Source organism: Mus caroli, chromosome X (genome assembly GCF_900094665.2).
Source record: "Mus caroli chromosome X, CAROLI_EIJ_v1.1, whole genome shotgun sequence".
Lineage (NCBI taxonomy): Eukaryota > Metazoa > Chordata > Mammalia > Rodentia > Muridae > Mus > Mus caroli.
This window is the reverse complement of record NC_034589.1, coordinates 94,670,040-94,694,127: the sequence shown is the minus strand read 5'-3', so window position 1 is coordinate 94,694,127 and position 24,088 is coordinate 94,670,040. Positions and strand designations below refer to the sequence as shown.

Here is a 24,088-nt window from a genome sequence, read left to right as displayed (position 1 = left end):
CTCAGCTCACTGTGGACTCTATTGTTCAGATTGGTACAGGCACAGCCAATTGTCTACTGCAAAATGTAGCTTCAGGGGTTGCCATAGCACAGGAAGACAAGTGCAAGGAGAACCTATATACAGCCCTAGCTACTGTGGATTGAATAGATAAATAAGCCACAGCCTTCACCTGAAAATCCTCAATTAAAATGAGCTTGGGCGTCTTCTTTCTGTTCATTGGCAATTAGATTGATTTGGGGCTTTTTGTTTTGTTTATTTGGGTTTTTGGTGTTTTTCTTTCTTTCTTAGATTGTTTGTGTGAGACTCGTCTCACGATGTAGCCTTGGTCTAGAATCCCTATGTAAACCAGGCTGACCTCAAGCTTGCCTAACCTGCCTCTTGCTGCCTTCCAAGGTGCTGGGTCACCACACCCAGATTGAGCTGATTCTTGAATGACAATAGGAAGCAGCCAAGGAAGGAATGAGCCTTGGGAACAGTGAATGCACAGCACTGGAAAAGGCCAGGGTCAATGAGAGTCAAATGGAAGGCAAAGGGCTGGCAGGGATTAGGTGAGTTGGGAATGAACTCAGAATTGCTGCTTAATATACTTTTACTGAAGGAAGGAGGGACGGGGGGCGGGGGAGGGATAGATAGCACTGAAAACTGTTGGAAGGAGTTTAGTCTTCTGCAAGAAAGGAGTCAGAAAAGGGTTTAACATGGGACGCTGACATGAGGCTTGTGAGTTTGAGTGTCCATTGTAGCTCTCTGAAGCAAACCAATTACACAGAGCCAGAGAGAGTAGCAGTGATACCAGGGTTAGCAGGTTATTAAGAAATGGTGGGATTTGAACAAGGCTAGTCATGATGGGGATGGGAAGAAGAAGAAGAAAGGTCAAGGAATCAGAGAATAAATGTAATATGGGGATAAAAAAGCCAGGGAGAAAAAAGAAAGACACCATGAGATGTCTTTAGCTGTGCATGAGTTTGAGCAAACGCTAAAAGAAATGAGGTGTCCTTTGGATGAGACCTACACCTCTAATTATCCAAGAAATCTTCTGTGGCTCACGGCCAGAGGTTCCAACTGCTGGCCTTGAAGTTTACTATATGGAATTTCTAACCACTGTTGTTGTGTGATATAATTTTAGGCATTCTCTGTTGACTTCCCAACATGGAAAATGACACTTGAGCTCTATATGATATTGCTTGGATCTTTTTATCTCTTCCTTCCAAAGTTGTATTTTCTTCTTCCTCTTTCTTCTTCCTCCCTCTCCTCCTTTCCCCCTCCTCCTCCCCCCTTTTCTTCTTTTTGGAGACAGAGTCTTTCTACATAGTCCTGGGTGTCCTGAAACTCACAATGTAGTCCAGGCTGGCCTTCAACTCACAGAGATCCGCCTGCCTATGCCTCCCCAGTGCTGGGATTAGAGGCATGCACCACTTCATCAGGCCCCTTCCAGAATTCTTATAGCACAGTTTTGGTTAAATGTCTGACTATTAGGAAACATAGTGTACCAACATTGTATTTTCTTGTGTGATTTTTTTTCTTGGAACTAATAATTGACTCATTTTAAAATTAATTAATATGTTTTAAAGATTTTTCACTTTATTGTATGCATGTTTTGCCTGTATGCATATGTACAGCATTAGAGATAGTTGTGAACCATGATGTGTAAGTACTGGGAATCCAACCTAGCAACTCTCTAAGAGCATCAAGAGCTTTTAGCTGTTGGGCCATCTCTCTAGCTCCCTCATTTTTTCATTTACTAGATATCCTTGTACTTATTACTAATTTACACACAAACATTTCACACACATAGTAACCTTTCAATATCTGCAAGCACACTGGGAATTCTTTGATACCTCTCACATTTTCTTTCCTTGAGAACAGCGTTTCTGGAACCTAGGGAGAATAGGATCTCCCCCTACTACAGTCTGGCTGTTATAACCAGAGTGCTTGAGGCAACCTGTGTGCAAATTTTAAGGTACTCACTATTGGGTTATGCAAATAGTGGGCTGAACTTGAATGTGGCCAAGACTGGGAGTCTCTTTAAATTGCTACCCTAGGTACCTTGCTTGCTTGTTTTCAGCCCTGTCCCTCCTTGGTTTCCTCCTTTGTTGGACCTTTATTTCCACCACGAATTCTATGCATTCTCCCTCATTTTGAGGAAGCATGTTATCTAGTAGTATTGGGGGGGGGGAGGGAAGACATGGGAGACAAATTATCTGAGACTGTATATATCAAATTCTCTGTCCCCTCATTTCAACAGTAATTTTGCTGTGTCAGCTGTAGCTCATGTAAGTACAGAAGTTCTCCAAATGTAGTAAGTTTGAAATACCATGAATCATGAATACATTAGCCAGGTAAAGTGTCTTATAAGGGTAAGCCTAATAGTTTGGAAGTTGGAGCAGGCAGACTGCTATGAGTTGAGACCAGTGTGAGCTGTCATACTGTATTATGAGACTTTGTCTCAAAGCAGCAAGCCAACTAACAAACTAACCAACAAACAATACATTTGATACATCTACTGTGATAGCTTAGTAACACGGGGCATTCGTCTGTATCCTCATGGCAGCGTGACTGATGGGAAGATGTGACTTTTTGTTGCTGTCCACCAAGAAACACAACAGTACCACATATTGCTAGCTAGCCCAGGAAAAGAGCAAAATACAGTTTCTGCCAGATTCCTGTTGCCTTTCCACCACCAGAAGCAACAAAACATTGTTAAGTTAAACTGTTGTAAGTTGAAAGTCACTTGGGTCGGAATCCAGAATCTTTTCAGTTCAAATGTTCAGGGAATAATTCTCCCATCAACCATTGAGAAGAGGAGAAAAGACCTATCGTTCTAATTCATTTCTTGTCAGGTCAGGAATCCATCCAGGCTTCTGATGGTTGAGCCTGGGCTTCATCCCTACCTCTTGGCATACCTGATCCTCCAGATTCTGAGTCTTTCCTTATTTTTCCAAAGAAGCAAGCGAACTTCCTGTATTCATATCCTTTGCAGGTGCTTCGAGAGATTGGCTTGCTTTTTTCTAAGCTTGTTATTTCTCTCTTCATGCACTTTACATGGGCAAAAGTTTTACCGAAATCTCTCATCTACTGTAGACACTTTTCTGATTCTTCCCTTGTGGGCCTATAGTCCTAAAATATTTAAATCATTTTCATGAGGCTCCAACAAGAAGTCAACACAGAATTATTCACTCTATTATAGATTTTGGTTTGCATTTTGTAGCCTCTATTTTGACCCACTTCCCCATATAATCTTAGTCTTGGCTGCTTACATCGAATGTGGCACCCTATCACTCTTAAGTCATTTTCCCCTAATATAGAATTCTATCGTGCTTCAGCTGAGCACAGTCCCTTATCTTATTCTACTCCAGCTTTTATTTATCATTGCTCTTTGTTTTGTGTACTTCTAATCTGGTGAAGATAGGTGTTGGCTTTCTCTCCATCTCCTCTGGCACCTTATAGGAGTGCATCTCACCCTTCCTAATGCTGCGACCCTATAATACAGCTCCTCTTGTTTGGTGACCCCCAGCCATAATGTTTTCACGGCTACTTCATAACTGTCATTTTGCTACTGTTATGAATCATACTGTAAATATCTGTGTTTCCCAATGGTCTTAGGTGACCCCTGCAAAAGGGTTCTTGGACCCCGTGGGTTTATGACCCACAGGCTGAGAACTACTGACTTAAAGGGTCGATGTTGAGAAGAAAATATAAGTTGGAGAAAAACTGCTCTGAGACTTCAAATGTCCAGTGGCTATGAGTGGCTTCTCCCCCACCTACGCACACTATGTGCGGAGCCTAGCACAGTGCTGTGGAACGTTCTGGGGGTGGGAGGCCTTGTTGTTGTTGTTTGAAGCTTAGCTATGAGGGACACACTTTTCTTCCAGACCAGAATCTGGTTTGGATGGTTAAGGAGGACAGTATGAGTTACATGGCCATGTGGGCCACCTGTAAGGATGAAGAGACTGTTGAATAGGCCTAGGTCAGTGTGTGTGTGTGTGTGTGTGTGTGTGTGTGTGTGATCTTGAGGTGGACAGAACTCAGCAGGGGGACTTTTAATGTGAGGGACTGTTTACAATTCCTTGACTTTGGGCTGGGTTCCCTCTAGTCATCACTGTGATCGTTGTCAACCTCTACTTGGTGGTGTTCACATCGTACTGGCCTGTCACCATGTTGATGCTCACCTGGTTGGCTTTTGATTGGAAGACCCCTGAGCGAGGTAAGGGCCCACTGGGATGTATTGACATATATTCCCCCTGCTTCTCTCCTAATCCTGAGAGGCTCTGGCTAATTTCAAGGTGATCTTTCAGCCTGTCCCTCTCTGGGCTAGGAAAACTGAGGCTTTTAAGGTCCTTTTAAGGTCTTGGAACTGCTGTTGGTAGGAGGAAGATAGGGTTGGGTTGGGATAAGTAAGCAGAGGCTGGGCCTATTGTAGATTGGTCTGGATATGCCTTTTTATTATATTTAGACAATTTTTTTAGATTTATCTATTTATTATATGTAAGTACACTGTAGCTGTCTTTAGACACTCCAGAAGAGGGCATCATATTTCATTACCGATGGTTATGAGCCACCATGTGGTTGTTGGGATTTGAACTTGGAACCTTCGGAAGAGCAGTCGGCGCTTTAACTACTGAGCCATCTCGCCAGCCCGATATGCCTATTCTAATTTCCATGTAGGAGAATAGGAAGCAGCAGAGAGTTAGAGGACCCCATGGTAGCTCTGAAGGAGCCCAGAAAGGGAGAGCAGGGTGGACAGAGCTTTTCTGTGCTTTCAGGTGGCCGCCGGTTCACCTGTGTGAGGAAGTGGCGTCTGTGGAAACACTACAGCGACTACTTCCCACTCAAGGTAAGCCACATAGACGTAAATGGCTTACTGAGTGAGCATTTGGGTCAGACTTGGGGTACAGGGTATAGCCACATGGGGGCCCAGGAACCAGTGACTCCTGGACATGCACGTTGCCCACCCTGAACTGCTGAAATTCAGTCCTTTCTCTTCCAGTTCTCTGGCCAAAAGAGAAGTCTTTTTCTCTGTCTCCAGCTCTCCTATCTCCACTTTCCTCTACAGATGGTGAAGACGAAAGATATTTCACCTGACCACAACTACATCCTTGTCTGCCATCCTCATGGGCTCATGGCCCATTCATGTTTTGGTCACTTTGCCACTGACACAACAGGCTTTTCCAAGACCTTTCCTGGTATCACTCCTTATATGCTCACACTAGGAGCCTTTTTCTGGGTGCCTTTCCTCAGAGAGTATGTAATGTCTACAGGTGAGTGGCTCATAGGGGATAAAGCCACATAGAGGGCTACCATAAGGAGAACCTAGAGGATGTGTGGGAGCAAGGTCAAATCCAAGATTGTCTCAGGTGCTAACTGCCAGCTTCCCCATGTCCCAGGCTGGAGAAGATGCTCCTTGTAGTCATGGTAGTGGGGAGGGATAGTTTACAGGGATCGCTAAGTAACCAACGACTTTTGGCTTTTTCTGCACACTAGGGTCCTGCTCTGTGAGTAGATCCTCCATGGACTTTTTGCTTACCCAGAAGGGCACAGGCAACATGCTTGTGGTGGTGGTTGGTGGCCTGGCTGAGTGCAGATACAGCACGCCAGGCTCTACCACCCTGTTCTTGAAGAAGCGGCAAGGCTTTGTGCGCACAGCCCTTAAACATGGGTAAGGATAGCTGCAGAGGGACATGGGGGTGGGATGGAGTGGAGAAGCTGTCTAAAAGTTCAGCAGGAAAGAATATTGGGCTTTAAGGAAGTGGTATTTAAAGAGAAAGGAAGAAATATGCAAACAATTATTATTAAATAGAACCAACATAACAGTGTGTGCATGCGTGCACTTGTGTGTGTGTTTACTTTTTGTTTTGAGACAGGCCTGGAATTTACCTGGTAGAGTAGGCTGAACCAACAGGCTTTAAACATACACTCATCTCTACTTCCCTAGCACTTGGTTTACAAGCATGTTGCCATACTTGGCTTTTTTTTTTTTTAAATGTGGTTTCTGGTCATTAAATTCAGGTCCTCATGCCTTCATAGAAACCACTTTACCAAGCTTTCTGTGTACAAATTGTATTCAATTTTGTCAGTTAAAAAGAAAGCACAAAGGGGAAACTCCACCTATGGGTTGCAGTAGAGCTGTGCAGGGGGGCTGTCCTCGAGGCTTTGCATAGTCAATTTCTCTACAAAAGGACTGGGTTGCATCTTAGGGCAGAGAAAGCCAAACTTCTTACCATGTGGCCTAAGAGCGAAGAAAACATATGAAATGGACTTTGGGCATTTTGAGACAAGTGCTTCAGATTTGGGCATTTCAAGGAATCACTGTGCTTGCTTCCTTGTGGAAGCTGCTGCTTTGTCCCTAAAGGCAGTCTAGTCTAGGCACCATAGTTAGCTGGGACCTTGCTATAGATGGACTTGAGTTCTAGGGAGCCTGTAGGTAAACTCAGGGGATGCTGGTGTTTAGCATGTCTTTTTCTGCAGGGTGTCTCTAATCCCAGCTTATGCCTTTGGAGAGGCAGACCTCTATGACCAGCACATTTTCACTCCTGGGGGCTTTGTCAATCGCTTCCAGAAGTGGTTCCAGAAGATGGTACACATCTACCCCTGTGCTTTCTATGGGCGTGGCCTCACCAAGAACTCCTGGGGCCTTCTGCCCTATTCTCAGCCAGTAACCACTGTTGGTGAGTGAGCCCTTCTATTAAAAGACTTAGTTTAAGTTCTAGGATCCATTCTGTGGCTGAGCCTCAGCCCCAACTGTGGTTGGAGGCAGGGAGGCTGGGTAGGGAGTGATGAGCAAGAGGGTCAGGGTGATCTGGGCTCCAGGCTGTGCCTAGGAGTAAGCTTTTCTGATGTTTTCCCCTTTTCCATTCCCTTTGGCAGTCGGAGAACCTCTACCATTGCCCAAGATTGAGAATCCGAGCCAGGAGATTGTGGCCAAATACCACACACTCTATATTGATGCCCTACGAAAATTGTTTGATCAGCATAAGACAAAGTTTGGCATCTCAGAGACCCAGGAGCTGGTGATAATTTGAAAGACATTCCCTTGACTGGATGGTGTGGAAATGATGACAACAGGCCAAAGTTACCTGTGGAGCTTCACCTCTGATTTGACTGGTCCTCACTGGAGGGAGGTGGGGGTGTGCATCCATGTGGTTGTTTTCTGTGCCCATCCTTTCCCACCTCCCTCTTCTTTCTCTTAGTTTTTGTCCTTTCCCCCGAGACAGAGAAGACTCTAGGCAGAAGTCCACTGAAGTCATTGGACTTTCATGAAAGCATTAGCATTAGCAAGGAAACCTGTGGGTAGAATAAACAGCCCATCTCTGGTACTGTGTGCTCCAGCTGGTCTATTTGGAGGGCTCTAAGACCTTGTGTGTCTGCCATTGTCCTGGCTTCAAGACTCTTACAGGACTGGGTATCTCAAGAGCCAGGGGACATTGGGTTCAGTCCGTAGCATCCTCAAGACCTATGATGTTTAAGGGCAATCCATCACCTTTTATCTTTTTTCTTTAGCTGTAAAATGGGACTAACAATCCTTCCCTTGCTTACCTCAAAGGTTTCTGTCAAATTTAAATGCTACTGCATGTGACTAAACATGATAAACTGGAGAGTGACACAAAATTATTCTCCCCCAGCTAGCTAATCCATTTCTTGTTCCTAAGAAACAATGTCCTAAGGTTCATGGTGTCTCAATTTCTAAAAGAAAGTACAGGGTAGTGTGTTGAACGGTGAAGTAATTTTATATACCTTAGTGACCATTGTCATACCTACCTTCCATCTACTAAAGCTATACTAGAATGGTCAGTGGTTTAGACCTAATTTCCCATTTCCCCCTCAGAAATTTGCATGCACTAGCTTGGCCTCATTAACTCTGCTCTTTGATGTGATACCTGACCTCCAGTACCCATGAAGAACCTTGCTTTCTGAGTCTCTGAGTGGCAAGTCACTCTTAGCCCAGTGGTTGTTGCAATCACATATTACACAATTGGGTAAATAGGCCCTCTTGGATGGATGTCATCTGGTCCAATTATTTACCTGCATCAAGTTTATCAAGTTGGTTTAAGACATCCTGTGTACTTACTACAGTGTGACACTCTCCCTCTGTCCTGAATGCCTATCTTATGTGGTTGTTTGTGCATGGTATGGCAAAAGGCGTGGTCTCCTGCTTTTTTCTACCTGTGCTGTTTCTTGTGCCAGAGAGTCTACTTTCCTTGAGCTTCCCATAAGGTGTTATTATTATTATTATTATTTAGGAGTGCAGGCATCAAATCCAGGGTCTTACACTAAAGATATGGTCTACCACTGAGCGACATCCAAAGGCGTTCTTAAGTTTTCCAGGCTTCTTTAACTGAAACCCTCTCTCCAAAGCAGCAAGAGGACCAACCTGGGTATCAGTATCCAAGCCATGCTTATTTGGCCATTGTGGGCTCATTCACATTACTTGAGGGTCATATTCTCCATAATTGGCCAAAGTTGCTGGGGTTGTGAGACATTCCCATAATTATTCTGAGCTACCTATTCCTTACTGGCTGCTATTCTTCTCTTCTTCCTTAGAATACCTTCCAGCAAGCAGCATAGGGTCAGGCAATTGAGGCAGCAGGGCACAGTGGTAAGCATACCAGGGAACAAGCCAGGCTGAGACACTTAATAGTTGAGTGGTCTTAGGGGGGCTACTTAACATCCTTGGGCATTTGTTTGGTCAGCAAAGGAGTCAATTTGTATGTCAATTGAGGGGTCTAAGGTTAGATTTCTCCAAGCTGTTTTAGGGAAGGCTTGGAGCCTTGTAGATGTCCCATTCAAGTTGAAAGTAGCCCCATGCTGTGTGTTCTTGTCCTGTGGAAATATGCCTTCTGGCAACACATTGAGCCCCTGAGACTTGTAGTTCTAGAAGAACTAAAGGTGAATAGGGTGGAGGTATGTAGTTTAGAGCAGAGAGACCATGTGGGATACACAGATAGGACTTTTGGACCAGCTTCCTTCTGGTGCTCTCACCAAAGGGGGTTTCTTGGTCCTCATTTGTGGTGGCATCATCATTTACAAAGAAGCATGTGTCATGTGGGAAGAGCTCAAGATAATGTCAAGGATGGTGAGGGGAGCACTTTATTTGCAAAGAATAAACCATTAATTTACACAAACTTACATCCCTGTTTATATACATTATATATATAGTTTCTATACACAGTATCTCACACAGGATGCTGATTCCCCAAAGCAGCATTGGGCCTGCTCCAGGCCATTCTCCCCTTATCCTCATCAGCTGGAAGCTTTTTGAAGAAAGAAATGACACACCTCACCCTCTCCTGGAGAGAGCCCTGAAATGAATTAAGAAAACAAATCAGGTTCTGTAGTAGGCATGGCCCAGGGAAAGCCCAGGCAAGGGTGGGGCCTCAGGCAACACAAGAGAAGCCTAAAATCTGTCTGGCTCAGAGCCAGCCTAAAGCTTCCAGCCCAGAGGTGGGAGGTGCACAAATATCTTGGGGGACTATGTGTGGGGAGGCAAGTTATGATGGAGATTGTAGACCCACACCCTGCCTCACCAGGCTCCTGAAGGGAGATAAACACTTCTAGCTTTGAGTCTGTGGGTGTATAAAGTGTATGAAAGAGGAGGCCCCATGGGACAGGTTGCTTTGCCTCCTTCTCCTGCTGAGTCTGGAGGTGGGGGCCTGCCTGCACACTGTCCTAGGTGGGCCAGTTTCCCTGTCTGGACATCAATTGCATATGAGTAACAGGATGGGATGTAGGTTGGGCTGCATTCCCTCTAAAAGCCTTTCTAGGTCAAAGATTTCTCTACATCTGTTTGCATCCACTAGAAGATGCATAAAATGCAAGCACTCACATGAGGACCAAAGCCCTTGTCTCTAGGGTCCTTGGCCTTTTCTTACTAAGCTGCAGAGATTAGGCTCAGGATGGGTGCAGGGGCAACTAAGGCAAAATGATACACCTTCCAGGGAACCGGTAGCCACATAACGTTCATCCAGCAGGTACAATTTTGTGCCAGCTTGGCTTTTGAAGCTCAAGCAGCTGGTAGAGGCTCCTGCGGTGCAATTTTTCTTCTAACATGTCATCTGCTTACACAAACATGTCCCCATCCCATTCTCTATGCTAACCTTGGGATAACTTCACATCATGACAATTCCAAACTGTAAATCTATATCCCTATTTCCCTATCAGTAAATGCTTCATTACTTTGCCAATGAGTACAGCACAGCAGGCGCCCCCATTCTTTCCTATTTCCTTCCCCCAGCCTTCTTCATCTGGGGCTCCTTGTGAGGATTCAGAATGAAGACAGGGAAGTAAGAAGCCCACTTCTCCTATGATCTCCATGCACAGAGCATATGATGGGGTTGGCATGTCCTGCAGGGGCACAGTTAGGAAACTTCCTCTCTTTCTCCACAGCCATGTGGCTCTGGAATGGTGCTTTTAGGTTTTCCCTCCATTCTCAAGAGGGCAACCTCTCAACATCAACACGAGGAAGATGTTCTGGCAACATGAAGGCCTTTGTAATATGGCAGGAGGAGAGGAGTCACACTTAACCCCAGGAAGCAGACTGGCTCCCAGAACTAGTAGCTAGGGTCAGGAATGGAAGACAGAAGACCTTGCCCCACATAGCATCTCCTTGTGTGATGGTTGCTGCTTTTATCAGATGGGTGAAAGGTCATGAAGGCTCCCAGTTCTGTGGGTCCCAGAGCTCAACTCAGGATTAGAAAACATCCAAGACTTCCTCTACAGAGCCTGTGGCAGCCAAGAGACTAGGCAGTACCATAGCAATGAAAACTGAGCATTGCTAGGTTTCTCCCTAGGACTCTGCAATGATATCAGTTCCATGTGATCACTTTTAATTTTTCTTTCGGAACCTAAATTCCACACAGTGTGTGGTAAGACACTAGCTTGGGAGTCAGACCTCACTAAAAGCTAAGGTCTGTGACTTATGGGTGAGTTCTTAGTGAAAGCGCTTTCTCTCCCAGCCGTACCTATACAATGGTAACTGTGATAATTCTCTGCCCCATCTTCTTCAAAGGAAATTAAGAGGAAGCAACCTTCAAACACTAAGGAGAGGGTCTGTTAGTTCTTGCTACCACTGCTGATTGTTCAAGGCCTCCAGGGGCAGATGCATGTCTAAAATTGACCTCATTTCTGGTTGTAAGGCTGTCATTAGCATTGCATAAAAGAGTCCTGGCCTACCACCTCTTGTCCTGACCCATGAAGGACCAAGCAATGTGGCTACTGGGAAATGGAGGTACAGCTGAGAACTCAGTACCTGATATTCTTGATGAATTTCAGGGATGCATTCTCCATCTCCTCAAAAAGAAATACATTTCAGGAGCAAGAGGAACCGGCTGGACCAGGTTGATCCTTCCAGCTTTAGGCTGTGCCTGGTACCCTGAAGCTAGGCAATTGGAAAGAAGTCTCATGAACCTAGCATAAGATAATGCAGGAAAACTGGTGGAGGTGCCTTTGGATCTGAAGTAGGTGTGAGAGCCCTGCTCAATAGCCAGACAGATGCTCTAGGAAAGCACCACAGAAAGACTGGGCTAATGGGCCATGACCTGCTGGTCTTTCAGATAAGAGCTTGGGTCTCAACAAAAATGGACAACATTTCCTGTTCTATCCCCACTTTCTCCCCCTCCCTGGGAAAGGTAGAAAAGCTATATTGTGCTGATGTCCAAGGGAGTGTAGGGTTTGGGAATTCCAAAATCTACTGTGGCAGGTAACTATCAAGTGCCACCTATGTTCAAACTCTAAGGGGCTTTTGGAGGTTATCCAGTTTAACCATCTGTTCCCAGACACAATTTTATTAGAATTAGATGAATAATAATTGTATGCCTAATCAATGGAAAATTCTTTGTGCCCAAGTAATTTAAAGAGTACACTGTGAAGCACCTGTCTCAAGCAGAGGTAGGCACTGAGGAGAAAGAAGATAGAATTTCCTGTCAGGCTGGGGTGGGAGGTGACAGGTGGGAAGACTCCAGGTAGTTTTCTGAGAGTGGAACAGAGCTGTAAACACAGTGAGACATGCATGACCCCAAATATAGCTTCTTACATAGGCAGGCATATGGTCATTCCTGCATGATTCCAAGGCAAAGCAAAGTTCCTAGCTCTGGAGTCCAGCAAGCTGCCACAGTATACCTCTCGGCCTGAGTGGGAAGTTTTCTTTGAGCCTCTAGTAGGTTATAGTGCAATGCAGCAAGAATGCCTCTTCTGTCAAGGATATTAACTTGGTAGGTTATTGCCCAGGTCTTTGCCACAAGGATGTGCCTTCTTCTGACCTGACCCTCTCCTTAAGTTGCAACCTAATGGCACCCCCAGCCAGGAGAGAAGAAGCCCCCCATCACCCCTAGAATCTGGAGTGCACCTTTGCTTTCTGTGGCCTACTGTCTTGGATCCTCATTTTAGTGCAACAAATGATACATCTGATGAGGGACCTAAGGGTTGAGGAGTCACCATAAGCCAGTCAGCAGGGAGCCTAAGAAGGTTCTGCTTCTTGACAACCCTGGGGCTCCATCAACTGTCCTGGCAACTCAAGGTCTTTCTGGGAAGTCACATAGGCCTTGTCATCCTGGAGTCACTGGGGAATAAATAGCATGGGGCATTTCTCTTTGTGGCTGCAACGCCAATATACCTCATTCCACACACAGCAGCACTTAGAGGTTCTGGGAGTCCTGGCTCCCAAACCTGGGGCAGGGGCATGGGCCAGGATGGAATGGGAGAATCTAGGATGCAGGGGCTTCGCCCAGCCTGATGGCCCCAAAGAAGGTGGTGTGCTTGCTCATATTGATAGAGATGTCAGCGTGCACCATCTTCACGGCGATTTTCTGCCTGGCCTTGAGGAGGCACACGCCTGCAGTATAGCAAGTGTTGTAGTTGGTCTTCCCTGTCTCAATGCTGCGGGTGCACTGCAGGAAGGGCTTTTCATCCACCACCACCTCGTAGCTGGCAAAGTCAGTGAAGTTGATGTAGTAGACCTGGGTGAGAGGCAACAAGAAGGGATTGGGGGAGAGAGGAAAAAAGGGTAGGGCCCTCCCCTGGTGAGCAGATAGAACCTCCTCAGATGAGCTGCCAGTATAACCTATGCAGGGGCAGTGCCACCCGAAACTGTGCCTGTTGGTCAGCAGGGAACAGCAGGGTGACAGGATCACAATGCCCTTCCCCTACTCCATGGGTTCGCAGGGCTGAGCAAACCTTTCTTATGGACTCCCTGAGGCCGAGAGCTGCCTTATGAGCCATTTCACTGGCTCCACTCCATAACCCTGGCGCGAAGCAGTGCTTCACACTCCTTGGGCGCTTAATCAATGCTCTGGACACACCAACTTCCAGTTCCCACACTAAAGACAATTTAGGAATACACTTAGAGATCCCTGGTGCCCCAGGGAGGTCGCAGTCCTGACTTCTCACTTCTCTAGGCTGTGAACAGGAGCTTCCTAAGCTCACGGTATACTCTTCTGTCCTGCAGTCCTCTCCCAGACTCAGCACAGCTCGGCCCTCTCTCTTGCTGCCTGAAGAAGCAGATCCTGAGAGATGGGGAGCTGGCGTATACAGTGAGACACTGGATGCAAATCCTAGGCACCTAACTTCATTCTGTGGCCAGGAGGAAGTATAGCCTATGGCTTGGCCTCATGGAGACTTTCTTAGCTCACATGGACCTTACTCCTAATCCTCTCCTGAGTCCAGACATTTAATCTCCATCCTTCATTACCTTTCGCCAGCACATCCCACCCTCAGCTCCGATTTTTCACCACTACTAAATGGAATTTAGTCTACAAGATATTGGGGTTATGGCCACAGTGCCCCATAGGAGTGGGGACTGTCCTTCATTTGATACCTTAAATCACTTCATAAAAGTGACTCCACAGGCTCTTTGATTGGAAGTAACATATTTAAATGGCACATCATCTCCTGGGTGCCAGACTAGTGCTGGTTAACCCAACTTCTCTATTCATTTTTTTTTTTCTTGAGAGCCGTTTGTCAGTTGCATAGTCCTTCTGTTCATCTCCCTGTTTGCTGCCTACCTCCTGGTAACCCTGACCTCAAGGCTTATGTACTTGTAGCTCTGAGGAGAGCCCCGATGGAGGCACGCAATGAGGGATGGAAACGAATGGCCACTGGCAGACCTGTGGGGAATGGGCCCAGGGCAGGAGAAGGACAAAAGTGGAGGGGAGCAAGGTCTGGGAGAATGACAGTAAGAAGAAGGTGACAACAACAGAAACAGACAGAAACAAATGGGAGAAAGAGGAAGGAAAGACAGTCAGAAATCTTCTTGAGGTAGAGAGAAGGTTCACAGGAGCACTGTTCATTATCATGCCCAAGCTAGCAGTATTGTGGGGGAGGGGTCTCTGTAGCTCTGGAACTTAGTCTTAAAAACTTAGAGCAAGTCAGGTCCGTCTGTGGAACCAAACAACTCAGAGGGGAAATGAGGGCCTTGGGCCCTGCAAGAGGGGATCAGACAGCAGGGTGTTGGAGAGGCCTCTTTACAGTTTTTCAGTGATAGTTTTCTAGGGGAAAAATGAAATGGGTTTATTGGTCTTCCCTCCCTTCAACTCCCTCCCAGTGTGAAATCCGCCACGCCTTTCCCCAGCACTGCAAGAAGTTAGCCATTGGATGGTTTTGGCTTGCTCCACAGTGCCCCTAGGTGGCCTGCACCATATCTGCACCCTGGATATAAGAAGAGTTAGGCCTAAGACCGTACTCACTTCTACCTGACTATAGATGAAGTAGGTGCCGTCCACCAGTACCTCCAGCTCCCCGCTGCGGGGATGTAGCTTAAACACCTTAGGGTTCATAGTGATGCGAGACCAGTCATTGAGCACTCCACCTGAAAGATCTCAGTATGAGAGAAGGGCAGTCACTCAGTACATGTCAAAATAATTTGGGCAACAGAAATAAATACCAAGCAGTAACCACCCCGTTCCCCATCAACCCTATCTAATACCAATGACCACAAAAGTTTCAAGGACCAAGATTTTAAAAGAACATTTGGAAGCAGGAAAGGTGTACTCTTTGTAAAGTGGCTTCTAGGCTGGCCTGGGGACCTATGGACCTACGTATCAGTCTTTGTCCTTGCATTCTTGACCATTCCATCAATAAAGCTCTTTACCTTCTAGCTGGAATCTGAGGTGGCGATGGTGAAAGAGGAGAGTAGGCACAGAACCATATTTTCTTTGTTGTTATGGTGACTGCACAGGCAAAATCCAGACACTGAGTGGCAGGCTAAGTCTTAGTATTCAATTTCACTTTGCTAGCAATTTCACCCGAATTCCTCTCTTGTCTCAGAGGTTCCTGTGCTTTTGTCTCTTCTTAATAGATTCTTCTCTATGGCTCCTCCACAGCCACTCCTTTCTGGGAAGCCTCCGAGGCCCCCCCCCCCCCCACAGGAAACCACTTAATCAAACAATCCATCTGTCTAGAGAACTAAGTTGGTGGTAATTCAGTATCAGGCTCCCCTGGCACTCAGACCCCATGGCAGCTGGGGATAGTGACCAGCGGTAACCAGGCCCCAGAGAGGGTGAGCTTTACAATGCTGGGGGGAGAGCCTGCCAGGTTTCAGGAGACTGAATGTGCCTAGGAGTTGAGGCAGCCTTGGCAAAGCCTTTGTTTCATATCCTTAATTCAGCTGGGGATGCTGGGGACAGAAGCATGAGAGGGTGGAGGTATATTTCTCCTCTCATCCTGCAGATAGAAAGTTGCTCCTTCCTACAATAAGAAGAGGGAAACTAAGTTCACAGAGGCATTTTCCTTCAGCCATTTGTTCTTCATACAAAAACATTATGTTGTAAGCATCCATTCTTGGTCAGTCTCAGGTCTGCCTCTCTGATGCATGGGGAAAAGAAAGCCATCTAAGTCCTGGCTCTAGTACTTCAGTGGACTGCTCTGCCTAGTGTCCTCTCACTGTGGCCTTGCTCCTCTTGTCTGCCTGTCAGCAGACACTGCTACTGGGAATTTGCCTGCAGGGATTGGAAATTATCTTGCTCTGTTATGGTAGTGGGGGCAATTTGAACAGCTTTTGCTATAGAATGAACTTAGTCTAAGGCCACCACTTAGATACCCAAACAAATCTATTTTCTGTCTGACCACATTCCTCCAGGAAGGATGGTGACGATCGCCCACCCAAGACCCTGGGTCCCACAGTGATTGGCCTCCCACAGGGCTGCTAGTGTTTTCCTCTTCCTCTACTCTGACTTGTACTTGCCAGGCTATTAGGCTGGGTATTCAAGTGGCAGTCAAGGGAGTAGCTAAGCCCAATGGTGAGAGGAACTCAGCACAGACACTTCAGGACTGACTGTGCTCTTAGAAGCTGTCCCCAAGTAGAGGTTTTGTAACCTTCCTTTACTGTGTCTGCTCACAGCCCCTCCCTTCCACTCCAAGCTCTGTAAGTAGCTGCTATGTTAGCTGGCTTGCTGCTTTCCAAGACTCCTGGGGGTTCATGCATTTTAGGCTTTGGGCACCCTGGAGACTGGACATTATTTCAAAGCGCTGTTCTTTAATGAATGTTCATGTCTCTTTGGGGGAAGAAAATGAACCTAATCATTCAGTGGAGTGTACACACACATCACTGGAGCAGCGTAGCACAGCGCAGAGAGCTAGAAAGATATGGTTTTGAATCTCAGCTCCTTACTTCACTACAAAATCTTGGGCTAGTTAAATTAAGTTCTCTGAGCTTTAGTTTTTGTTGCTGTTTTAAAAAAAAAGGAGCATTGCAACACCTCCCTCATAGGGTGGCTGTGAAGGTTAAATAAAAAGACAAACCATTTGGGAATTCTAAAGTACCATGCAAACATAAGACAGTATGGTTTACGTTGGTATTTCTAGTCTCTTTGGGACTCTGTCTCCCCATCTCATAAATGAAGGTAGAACATAAAATCAGTATTTCTAAGCCCTGTTAACATGTTTTTGCTTTTGATAGACATTAGTGTCTCTTGCTTCCTAGACACTAACATGTCCCCTCTCTGGGAGAAGCACTCTCTCCAGCCATTTTCTGTATAGAGCAATCAGACAAGATAATTTATTTAATATAGTTCTAACTTCCTTAGTTTCCACTGTGAAAGTGCTTATCAAATTACACATATTTCCATGGTGACTGATATAAACATCAAAGCAGTCTAGGTAGATGGTTTCCCAAGTCCTTTTCAGATCCTGCATTAGTGGATTCAAAATGTAATTTAGGGGCTGAGGATGTAGTTCAAAGGTAGTATGTTTGGTTAGCATTCACGAGGCCCCGGGTTTGCCCCCTTATACTGCAAAAAGCAAAATTGAATGCAATTTGGGTGTAGCATCTGGTCTTGGTGCAAGCAGTTACTTAGGACAACCAGTAGAGGGCACGACGGAGTAGGAAATGCCCTTCTATGCCAAGGATATTCAGGGACTAGGGAGGAGTTAGGTTGGCTGAGATTATTTGGAGGCTGGGAATGAGGGAAGGGAAACTCCTAGGAGGGAGACATACTACTTTGATTCTTACCATTTTTGACTTGAATTGCTGACCCTTGGCCCTGCAGATGCACCACAGCTGGCTGAGAAGATGAGAAGAAGAGAGTCACTATAATGACTGCTTGCCGTGTCATGCAGTCCTGTGTTTTTACCTCTGGCTTCTAGACTCTTTGTATCCCATTTCTGGACCGCTCCCTCTGTCTTGAGCTATCAGTAGCTATATTTCTCCTAAAACACAGTAAGCCTCGCTAGCTCTAGCATGTCTTCACTCCGACCTTCAGCCAAACAGGAGGCCGTTGAGCTTTATCTCCTCCAACTGTAAAGCGGGAATTAGAGGAATCTCTGCTGGCCACTTTCACAGGGCGAGATTGAATAAGGTAGTGAATATAAAATTGCCTACCAAAACATAAGGACTGTGCAACTCTGTAGATTTATCATTGTGGCCAAATAAGTGTAGTGAGGCTAGTTGCTAGGAGGGGCAAGGTAAGGAGGCTAGGCAGTAGAACCTGCCAAAAGACACAGATTGGACAACTCAAGGACTAAGAAGGAACCTATAAGGCCTTCCCCCTATAAGGGGGAAGCCCAGGCTGGCCTCAGCCTACAGCTAGTTGGCTGCTTTTCATGGACACACAAACTCTCAGCTTCAGATTCTAGGCAGTTTGAATGCCATCAGGCATCTGAGGTGGCTTAGAAGTCAGAGGCATATATATATATGCCTGACAGGCAGGTTATTTCTATGGACTATTGGATCTGGCTGTCACGACCCTCTGTCACTCACAAAATGAGTAAAATGGTCCAGGCAAGACTTGTGTTCCTTTAGCTAAAAGCACCTTAGGGCGAACCTTTCCAATTCATAGGTATTGGCAACGGCTGCCAGTGAAAACCTCAGACCCTCCAGACATCAAATAAAGCCTCTGGGAATCTCATAGGCAAAAGCCTTCAAGGTGACCCCAAGCCTGAGGCCATCCCTCCTCCCCAGGAAGACAGTAATCCCCAGCCAACCTGATTTTCCCGAGTTCCAGTTTTATCAGCAGCACCTGCAAAATAGGATGGGGCAGTCAGAGTGCTGCGCTCTTTTCTACTTCCCTTTCCCATTTCAGCAGCCAGGGCTCCAGAGCCTGGATTCCACAGCCAGCCCTGTAGGAATTTCCTTCTCCAGGTCTTACAGCTGGAGGGAGTCATAGTACAACACGGGGCTGTCGATGGAAGAGAATATCCCCTCCTTCCCATTCCTGTCCCTACCAACAGACCATCTTCTTCAGAGGGTCTAGAGCCCAGCAGGGAAGTTGGCCTCTGGCCAATATTGGCTCAAGGCAAGCCCCATTGAGCACCCACAGAGAGGAAAGAGAGGCTATTTGTGTCATTGTATGTCCTTAAAACAATGGCACTTGCTTTTCTAGCTCTTTGTTCTCTTCTTACTGATTTCACAAGAGCCACTGTCATTTATAAAGATCTTGTCTCTTTGACTCTAGGAAATAAACTCTATGAGAACAGGGACTACTTAGCAATATATCTCTTTGTACACAGAAATTGTTCAATTAATATTTGTGGAATGATTGGGTTTAAAAAAAAACTTTTATCTCTTGTGGCCATGGTAACACTGCTGAGCCTGTTTGAATTACAAGTGAAAGAATCTGAATCCTGCTGCTGAATTCTTAGACCTGGGGAAATTAAGTTTAAGAAAACCTCAAGATAGAGGAGGGGAGCAGGAGAAAAACGTAGCAAGTAGCATGAGTTCAGGCCGTCTACCTACTGTCAACACTAATTAGGCAGGGTTGGATCTGCAGCTATACCTGTTGCATGCCCCATTGGGCGCTAGGAGAAAGAGGCAAAGGGATGGAATGGCATTTAAACGAGCAGCATGGTTATTTAAGGGTCTAGTGTGAGACACATTTGGCTTAGGGACAGAGTGGTCTTGGTGTCTGGTTTTGTTAGACACAGCTTGAGTGATTCATACATTTCTAACCACTCGACTAGAAGGGGCTATTTCTACACCACTAGGCAAGGAGTCTCAAAGTACATGGGAAGACATTATAATAGGGTTGCCATTTTGTCCAGTCCCCAACATTCCTCCCACAAACTATTTCCATGCAAATGTCATGTGGTACTCTATGCTGGAAATCAGGGTAAGCCAAATCTATAACTACAGGAACTCCAGTGAATGGCTGGGACCTCTTTCTCATACCTCTGTTTTTGGCTCATATGAGCTTATTGGCTCGCTATATGAAGGACTAGAGCCAAAGATGGAATGGGATGGAAGGATTGGCATGGGGCAAGAACAGATGGCCTGTCTGGCACAGCTTGAACTCAACAAGACTTAGAGCAGGCCAGACACTATCAGAGCTTGTTCACTTTCCACCTCTACACTAGACTAGGGATTTCTTACTGCACATTGCCACTGTTTGAAAATTCCCTGAAGATTATCTGTTTCTACTCTACAAAAGCAATGGAAAGTTTCCTAAAGGGTGGGAGACAGAAGAACTCACCAGAAGGTCCTTGGAGGCCAGGGGGTCCTTGAGGACCAGGAGGGCCAGGTGGGCCAGGTGGTCCCATAACAGTTGTTCCTGGAATCCCAGGAATTCCTGGAATCCCTGGAGGTCCCTGGGGTCCTGGAGGTCCTGGAGGTCCTGGGGGGCCGTTGGGCCCAGGTGGCCCTGCCTTCTTTCCTAAAACACAGGATTCAGTGTTATATTTGGAGTTAGTTACTGTCAAGACTGTATAGTCAGGAGTATAATTTCAGGGAGTTCTAGAGACTTCAATGACACCAAGTCAGCCATCTAGTTTTTGCTAAAGAGCTGAACATGCTTATAATCCCTTTTCTGCAACATATTTAGAGGACACAGAAATAAACAGTTCTCAAGGAGCCCAGCATAGTAGGGAAAATGTTCTAAGATATTAAGAGTGCCACATTAATGAGGCAGACCAAATGCTGAAACAGGTCAGGCAAGACTTCAAAAAGGAGGTTCTGATCTGAGTCCAAAGGACTATTAGAAACTCAGACTTAGGGGTCACTTCATGATTTTTTTTAGAATTTGATTATCATTGGTAATAAAATGAAGTGCAGGACTTCATTTAGCTGTTCAATTGCACAGACTTGCTACTATTAACCAAAGGATAGTGGAAGTCTGATCTCAGGAACACCATCAGCTCCAGGAAGATTTGTCAGGAGTCAGGTGTGCACGACATGGGGATGGATAGGGGCAACACTGGCTGAAAAGAGGAGTGGGAAGGAGTTTTGGAAATGGAGGTGGAGAGATAGGGTGAGAGACTGAAGATATCAAGAAACAACAGACAAGAAGGAATCACAGGCAGACAAACCTGACAGAGGCAGCAGGCTCTGCTTTCTCAGCTGACCTCTCTAAACTCTATTTTTAAAGATCACTGAGAACAGAAATTTTGCAAACTCTCTTGGTTACATGTTCCAGTGTTGATCACCCCTCACTGCTCACGGTTAGGAAGTTCTTTGGTATATTTAACTGAAATCCCTCCTGTGGCCGTTTGAAATTTTATTCTATTCTTTGTGTAGCTAGAGAAAACTAGTTAGCACCATGTACATAAAACCTCATATGCTCAAAGATATTAGGTTACCTATCAATTTCTATCATTGCAGGCCAAACAATCCACCTTCCCCGAGATTTTCTTTAGAGGCTGTATTTTCAAATGCACTACTATATCCTGTCTACCAACCTTTCCTCCTTTCTCTCTCACTGTCTTTCCAGAACAATCTCAGCCCTCCCATTTCATATTCTAGTCCTTCTAACAGTTCCTCTAGACTGTAGTCATGGTAAGTGGATCATAACTGTTCCTCCTATAGACTTGTTCTCTTTTGAGCAGGCTAACCAAAGGACTATAAGTGGTCATGGGTAGGCTTCTTTCTCTAATTTCTCCTGTCTTAGAATTTTAATGGGAGTCCCAGGATTGGAAATCTTTTACAATGTCCTCTCCTGAGACAGTTTCTCAATTTCAAATATAAATTTCTTTACCTTTTTGTCTTAGAGTTTCTACAATAAACACCATGACCAAAAACAACTTAGGAAAGAAGGTGCGGTTTTGTTTGTTTTGTTTCTTTTTTGCTTATATACACTGAGTCACAGTCCTTTGAGGGAAGACAAAGTAGCAGCTCAAGGCAGGAACTGAAGCAGAGAGTACAGAGGAAGACTTCTGGCTTCCTGACTTACTGGCTTGCTCCCCATGGCTTGTTCAGCCTGCTTTCTTATACAACCACCTGCCCAGGGGGTGTCACTATCCACCATGAATGGGCCTACACAGGGCCTACACAAACCTATCGTTGGTCAAGAAAATGCCCCACAGAGTTGCCTACTGACAATCTGATGGAGGCATTTTTTTTTTCTCAATTGTGGTTCTGCTTCTCAAATAACTTTGACTTGTATTATGTTGACAAACAAATGAAATCCCCAAATCAAACAACAGCAACAACAAAACAATGACAACCAAATCAGCTTCCCTTTAAACAACTCATTCCTTAGATATTTTAGTTTAGTGAATTCTGTCCTGACTTATCAACCCCCCTTTTAAGAATAATAAACCTCACCCAGAGGCCTCAAAGCAGACCAATGACACACTGCAATGATCATTTGCAAGCAAAGCTGGGTAAAAGGGCAGACTATGTGACACAATGGAGAGATGTTTGCTTGTTTGGTTTCTTTTGTGGGGAGGTTACAAGGGCAGAAGGTGGATACGGAGGGGCAGAAGATGGGTGGGACTAGAGTGAATGATGTGAAATTCACAACGAATCAATAAAAGTTAAAAAATAGAAAACAGAATAATTCTATGTATCTAAAAAACCCACCATGAATCCAAGAAAGGCCCACAAAGAGGCCAGCTATCCGCATCTAACTACATGCTCATTTGGAATGAAACAGTGGGTCAGAATGGGACCTTGTCTTAGGGTTTTACTGCTGTGAACAGATACCATGACCAAGGCAGTCTTATAAAATTTAATTGGGGCTGGCTTACAGGCTCAGAGGTTCAGTCTATTATCATCAAGGTGAGAGCATGGCAGTATCCAGGAAGGCATGGCACAGGCAGACCTGAGACTTCTATGTCTTCATCCAAAGGCTGCTAGTGGAAGACTGACTCCTAGGCAACTAGGGTGAGGATCTTAAACCCACACCCATAGAGGCATATCTACTCCAACCAGGTCACACCTCCAAATGGTGCCACTCCCTGGCCCAAGAATACACAAACCGTCACATTCCACTCCTTGGCCCTCATAGACTTGTTCAAAAACATGAGTCTATGGGGGGGCCATACTTAAACATAGCATAATGCAAATGCATTTAGTCCAACTTTCAAAGTCCTCATAGTCTATAGCAGTCCCAACAATGTTAAAAATCCAAAGTTCAAGGTCTCTTCTGAGATTCATCCAATCACTTAACTGTAATCCCCAAAGAACGATAGGAAACCAGCTAGGCAAACTCCAAACTCTGCATCTCCATGGCTGATGTCAAAGCAGTCTTCAGATCTCCACTCCTTTTTCATTTTTGTTGATTGCAACAAACCGCTTTCTCCTGGGCTGGTTCCACTTTCTGTTAGCAGCTTTCCTCAGCATGTATCCCATGGCTCTGGCATCTTTAACATCTTTGAGTCTCCAAGGCAATTTCAATGTTACAGCTTCTTGTTTCAGTGTCTGGGATTCCACTTGATCTTTTGGACTCCTCATAAGGTCTGGCATCACTTCTCCATCTCTGCCCTCTGTAGCACTCTATGCTCAGGTTGATCTACTCCACTATGGCTGCTGTTCTTGGTGATCATCCCATGTTACTGACATCTCCAATACACTGGGGTATTCCACTCCAACTAGGCTTCACCAATATCCCCTCATAGGCTCTCTTCATGGTGCCAAGCCTCAAATCTTTTGCATGACCTCTTCGTCCTGGGCCATCAACTACAGCTGAGGCTACACCTTCTCCAATGGCCTTCCATGACCTCTCACAGTGCCAAACCTCAGCTGTTCTTCATGGCATCTTCATGCCTTCAAAACAAGTACCACCTGGGTGACTCTTACACATTGCCAAATCCAGCTGCAGCATGAGGTACAACCTTGGCTATCTCTGGAACACAGCTTCTTTGTGCTCCCAGAAAACAATTCCCAGAAGATTTCACCTTAGTGATGCTGGTCTCTTCTTAATTTCTTAGCTCCAGCTAACCAGCATCAATTTTCCCAGTAGTTCCTTCCATTCTTAACTCTAGAGCCAGAGCCACATGGCTGAAGCTGCCGAGTTCTGCTGCTTACAGGAACTAGAACATGATCCCCTTGTATTATTACATTATCACTAGCTTTATGTTTTCTAAACCCTTCACTGCCTAAGCTTGGCTATCCTGGATCTTGCTCTGCAGATTGACCTTGAATGCAGAGATCAGCATGCCTGTTTCCTGAGATTAAAGGTGTGTACCACCATGCCTGGATCTAAATTTAGCTGGGTAGGATCTTGCCCCAAGGTCCTACTCCCTTAATCTGTTATCTCCTAGAACACAAGATTTTGCTCCATTTCACTTCCTGGTTTTCCTTTAATACTCGAACCATATAATTTATATTTTTCCTTTCTAAGCTTGCTATGCTTGTTCAAACTTCTCCTCATAAGAGTTAACCAGAGAACAAAGTCTCTGCTGGGCTTTTTTGAAACTTCCTTTGACAATGCAATTAATCCAAGTCTCTTCACCTTAG

At 45.4% G+C, this 24,088-nt stretch overlaps 2 protein-coding genes across 6 annotated transcripts in view; one reads left to right on the top strand and one right to left on the bottom strand.

The window, feature by feature from the left end:
• Awat2 (acyl-CoA wax alcohol acyltransferase 2) overlaps positions 1-7,584 on the top strand; it is a 10,223-nt gene extending 2,639 nt beyond the window's left edge. The window contains exons 2-7 of the mRNA XM_021153920.1: positions 4,091-4,201; positions 4,761-4,831; positions 5,051-5,255; positions 5,479-5,653; positions 6,463-6,662; positions 6,862-7,584. Of these exons, the coding sequence (XP_021009579.1) occupies positions 4,091-4,201; positions 4,761-4,831; positions 5,051-5,255; positions 5,479-5,653; positions 6,463-6,662; positions 6,862-7,016 (917 nt within the window). The 3' untranslated portion in view covers positions 7,017-7,584. The remainder of the gene's footprint in view (positions 1-4,090; positions 4,202-4,760; positions 4,832-5,050; positions 5,256-5,478; positions 5,654-6,462; positions 6,663-6,861) is intronic.
• Positions 7,585-9,065: 1,481 nt separating this feature from the next.
• Positions 9,066-24,088, bottom strand: part of Eda (ectodysplasin A) — a 397,585-nt gene continuing 382,562 nt past the window's right edge. Inside the window, exons 4-8 of one of the 5 annotated variants that reach the window (XM_021152867.1) lie at positions 19,887-20,066; positions 18,403-18,437; positions 17,432-17,483; positions 14,670-14,800; positions 9,066-12,944 (exon numbers count right to left, since the gene is read on the bottom strand). In XM_021152867.1, coding sequence (XP_021008526.1) covers positions 12,693-12,944; positions 14,670-14,800; positions 17,432-17,483; positions 18,403-18,437; positions 19,887-20,066 — 650 coding nt within the window. In that variant the 3' untranslated portion in view covers positions 9,066-12,692. Of the gene's footprint in view, positions 12,945-13,988; positions 14,145-14,669; positions 14,801-17,431; positions 17,484-18,402; positions 18,438-19,886; positions 20,067-24,088 lie in introns of those variants that run through there. The other 4 variants (XM_021152868.1, XM_021152869.1, XM_021152870.1 and 1 more) reach the window with 4 other exon arrangements.